The sequence below is a fragment of the Cottoperca gobio genome, chromosome 13 (genome assembly GCF_900634415.1).
Source record: "Cottoperca gobio chromosome 13, fCotGob3.1, whole genome shotgun sequence".
In the NCBI taxonomy this organism is placed as follows: Eukaryota; Metazoa; Chordata; class Actinopteri; order Perciformes; family Bovichtidae; genus Cottoperca; species Cottoperca gobio.
Window position 1 is genome coordinate 15,472,645 of NC_041367.1, and position 4,487 is coordinate 15,477,131.

A 4,487-nucleotide genomic window follows, 5' to 3' on the forward strand; every position below is an offset into this window, starting at 1 on the left:
TTGACTGTAGATAATGATGGAGAGAAAGGCAAGCAGGACAGGGATGAGCAGGCTGAGCTCTGACCCGAATAACCGTGTGGTCATCCCTATTGAAGGTAAAGCAAAGTACACACTTTGTAGATCCTTATAAATCAAAGTGTGGAAACGGATCACTTAATTCTTCCTCCTTTTCTGAACAGAGTTTCCTGCTCCGAAAAATGAACTCTTCCAGCGCTTCCAAGTTTTCTACCTTGGTTGTGAGGCTGTGGCTAAGCCAGTTGGTAAGAAAAACCCTTCTAATATATAATGGCTTATGTAATTACTTCAGCTGGTTGTGCCTTGAAATATTAACTATACTCTGTGTCCTGATCACAATTATGGTGTTGGAAAGGTTAATGTATTGTGTTGTCTGATTTCACAGGTATGGATATAATCAATGACTCGCTCGAGGCAGCAGTTAAAGGCAAAGATAAAAATGAGTGGACTCCTGTCTCTGTGAATATCGCACCAGCCACCCTCACAATACTTTCCAAACAGGTAACAGACACCAAACTGAACATGAATGACATGACCTCAGGGTGCGTGATATGGATATGTTAAATAAGGTGCTAAGGTGTCATCATCATGTGCTTTAGGGATGTCAGCAATATGTTTCAGTCTAAAAATATTCATTCATTACTTTCGCTGTTTACATTTTCTACTGTCACTCAACTTTGACTACATAACTTTAAAACGAGGGTTTGTGTGATTGATCTTTTCCTGTTTTTGTTCTCTTCTGTTGGGAACTTATTATTTCAAGATGTAGTTTGAGATTAGTTTAGCATGTCTTTTATGTTTCACCACGTCAGTGTTGCAATGTTTGCATGTTTTACTTGGAAAGTATAAATGTTGCAAAAACCCCAGAAAGAAATATTTTAAAATGTCATTGTTGAACAGCATTAATTTGATGTGTTTAATATTTTGTAATATATCCTTTTTTAAGGTCTGGGAATGAAATGGAGCATTGCAAACTGTGAAAATGCAAAACGTATACTACATAAAGTATTTTAAGTACCCATTGTTTTGCTGTCATTTCTATTTCTAACCCCAGAGTGAGGACGTGCTGTCAGAGTGCAGGGTGCGTTTCCTGTCTTTCATGGGTGTGGGAAAGGACGTCCACAGCTTCGCCTTCATCATGGCCGAGGGGCCCCAAGATTACACCTGTCACATGTTTTGGTGCGAACCCAACGCAGCTAGTCTGAGTGAGGCTGTACAGGCTGCCTGCATGGTGAGTCGGAAACGAATGCATGAGATAAAAACCGTACCAGTGGAGGGATGTAGAGAGGAAGCTTTAAGACTTTGTGTCCCAAACTTACACAAGCCACTGTTTTAGTTTACTTCAGTGTCTGTAATACACTTTAATGCTGTGTGTGTGTGTGTTTTCTTTTTATAGCTTCGTTACCAGAAATGTTTGGATGCACGTCCGCCCAGCCTTGCCTCCTGCCTGCCGACTCCTCCTGCTGACTCAGTGGCTCGACGGGTCAAGAAGGGGGTGCAGAGTCTGCTGGGCAGCTTTAAGAGCTACAGGTCCGGCTCTCAGTCCCCTTGAGTTGGCGTGAAGATGATCCACAGTCCACTAAACACAAGGTCCATCACCACAGCCCCTTCTCAATGTCACTTCTCCCTCTGTCATCCTTCTGCCACAGTTTCGCCTTACGCCCCTTTCACTTGTCTAGTCACTAGTCTAGTGTGTGGAGTAGTTTGTTGGGAAAATATGTGTGTGAAAAGATTGCAATTATTTCCTTTTCTTTGGCAGTTACTTTACACAACTCCCATCTCCAAACAGATGAAACCCTGGCATCTATTTTATTTCCTTTGCTGGGATTCTTTCTGTGAGTCTTAACTATTTTTGTGTTTTAACAGAAACAATGCTATGAATGTTGGATTATGGATGTAATATATATTTACATGCAGATGCTAGAATTTGCTCGAAAAAGAGGCTTGCTAGATTCTCTCACAGAAATGGTCTCGTTCCCTTTTCCTCCTCGGTGCAACTATCATCGCTAACAGCTCCTCCTTTTTCTACTTTCAAAACAAGGTACCGTAACACAGTTGTCGTCAAGTACCCTAATATTGATTTTCTAAAACCTCATTGCACCGCTCTCTCCACCACCTTAGGTTGCAATACAAGCGCTGTAGGCGTCTCGGTAGTGTCCCACGTAGTTATATGTCCCTGACTCTCCCAAACAATGTATTTTAGTCTTCCAAAGAACTGTATGGTCATCTGTCACATAGTGAGCAACCACTGATTTGAGTGTAGTGTGTTCCTCATACATTCTGCATGAACATTTGCAAGTTCAGTGCTAGTGTGCAATAATCAGATGTTCCTGTATGGTGTGTGGTGATATGATGGCTGCCTTGTGATTTATTTGTTCACTTTAATGAGAGAGTCTGGCTAGATTGGGTGTGAGGCTAATGGAACAAAAGAGCCATGTTGAAAATCATTATCGTGTGTTAGAAATAATGGTGGTTTAAAAAAAAAAAATACAAACTCTTGGTTTTCATACAGCCATTTACCGCCAACAACTACTGAATAGTACTGTAGAAACTCACCACAAGCTGCATGTTTTGATAGCTTAGAGTTCTTGCTGCTCACAGCAGTTTAGTGCTAAGACCCATCAATGTATCCTGTAAATTCTTTCTGTGTTTCTGTACGGTAAGAGGAGGCTGGAGTCGATGTGTTGTTTCGTGTTTCATAGGCATGTCACTCTAGTTAGTGTCAGTGTTTATCATAAGCTAGCAGTAGAAAGTTAGACTTCCTGTCAGTTCCTTCAGACTGAAAAGACGAGAGCAGGTTATAATGTTTGTATTTACAGTTTGTGTATACGGCAAACCTAGAGATGATTTCTCCAGTGGTTTACATTTATATTTTTTCCTTGGCCACATGTGTGGGCCCTGGCCACTCCAGTTAATGTATTTGTTATTGTTTCCACACATTACAACGTACACAATTAAGATGATATTAACATTACTTTGTTAGATTTACTTTTTATAAAGAAAACACTAATTAGCCAAGTTGTATTTTATCTTTGTGTCTGTCAGTGATCAATACTGTATGTAGCACAATAGTGATAGTCATCTCTAATATTAAAGATGCAGTTTGTAAGATTTTTTGGTAATTTCGACCTCTGCAGGGCATTTGTTTGGCCACGTTGAGACATTGGTAGCTACTTACTCCTCAGGCTAACTGACTCCACGACATAGAGATAAAAATATGTCTACAAAGAAGACAAAACCACATCACTCAATTAAATGACAACACATATTGTGAAAAGGAATATATTGACATGCATAAGAAATACAACTTTGTATTTAAAAGAGAAGAAAATGCATCTCTGAATGTAAAAAAGTGAGACTTTGTGTTTGATGTCTGACTGGTGCATTATGATACGTCTATGGTCTAAAGTAAAGCCATTTGTATAAATAATTTCGATTAAGTCATTTAAATGCTATCGGCATTGAATTGTTCAAACTTTCAAGATGTTTCTTTTTTTTTTAACTCATATTTGATATTATTTTTATATTTAAATAAAGCTGAAATCAGAAGTGTGCTCAAAAGAGTGCTAAGTTTGGTGCGTGTATAAAATATAGCCACACAATATATATAACCCATGTTTGAAACGAATGGATTGGTAATGAATCCTATCTGAGTATAGAGCACAGCAGTGCTTTGTAATGACTGGCCTTTCCCAAACTAACATTCATAGATGTTTTGAACATTTTAGAAGTAATCACTAACACTAAATATCTTACCAACTGCTTCTTTATGTGTAAGATATAACACTAATGAAAGTTAGTCTTCATTGACTCATATTACTGCCATGTCATGTCTCATGTGTCACTTGGAATTCTTTTTGCTTTTTTAAAGTTTGCGGTGTCCAGTCAGTGGTAACACTAAAGCCCGATGAGTTAAAGAACATTAGCAGATTAATTTATTTCTGTTCATGTAAATTAGGTGTATAAAATGTATGTATATAAAAGTCACTGCACAATAAATGTGAACATATCATAACCGTTTATCTTGTGGTCTTTTAGTGTCTTGGCAGTTTTTTTTTAGTTGTGTGAAGCCAAGTTGGTCGGAAGAGATTGGTTTCCAAAGCGCAGGTCTGGATCCGATAGCCTGAAGATGTGTCTTCAGTTTCTGGTTGTGGAAGAAGTGTACATTTTTTTTCATTTTCATTTTCTATTTAATGGCTTTATCTGTCATTCCCAGCTTTTCCATTAAAATGTAAAAGAAGCCACACACAACCTGTCTGGCTCTTTTGCATATGCATTAAATCAGCTGACACCGGTTTTACCATATGTATTGACAGACCAGCTTCGCAGAGCATGAACATAAAATGCAAAACATAACCCCCCCCCCCCCTCCCACGTCACCTGTTCATATCCGCACTGCTGGCCCAACCTGGTGAGTTCAAAAGGATTGGTAGGGCTGGCTATTGTTTCCCTAAGAGATGGCTTTTGGAGAT

At 39.0% G+C, this 4,487-nt stretch overlaps 1 protein-coding gene across 2 annotated transcripts in view; it reads left to right on the plus strand.

Moving 5' to 3' along the window:
• Window positions 1-4,030, plus strand: part of apbb1 (amyloid beta (A4) precursor protein-binding, family B, member 1 (Fe65)) — a 12,219-nt gene extending 8,189 nt beyond the window's left edge. For both annotated transcript variants that reach the window (XM_029446179.1, XM_029446180.1), the window contains 5 exons: window positions 11-95; window positions 180-260; window positions 401-516; window positions 1,070-1,246; window positions 1,412-4,030. In XM_029446179.1, coding sequence (XP_029302039.1) covers window positions 11-95; window positions 180-260; window positions 401-516; window positions 1,070-1,246; window positions 1,412-1,567 — 615 coding nt within the window. In that variant the 3' untranslated portion in view covers window positions 1,568-4,030. The remainder of the gene's footprint in view (window positions 1-10; window positions 96-179; window positions 261-400; window positions 517-1,069; window positions 1,247-1,411) is intronic.
• Window positions 4,031-4,487: the final 457 nt, after the last annotated feature.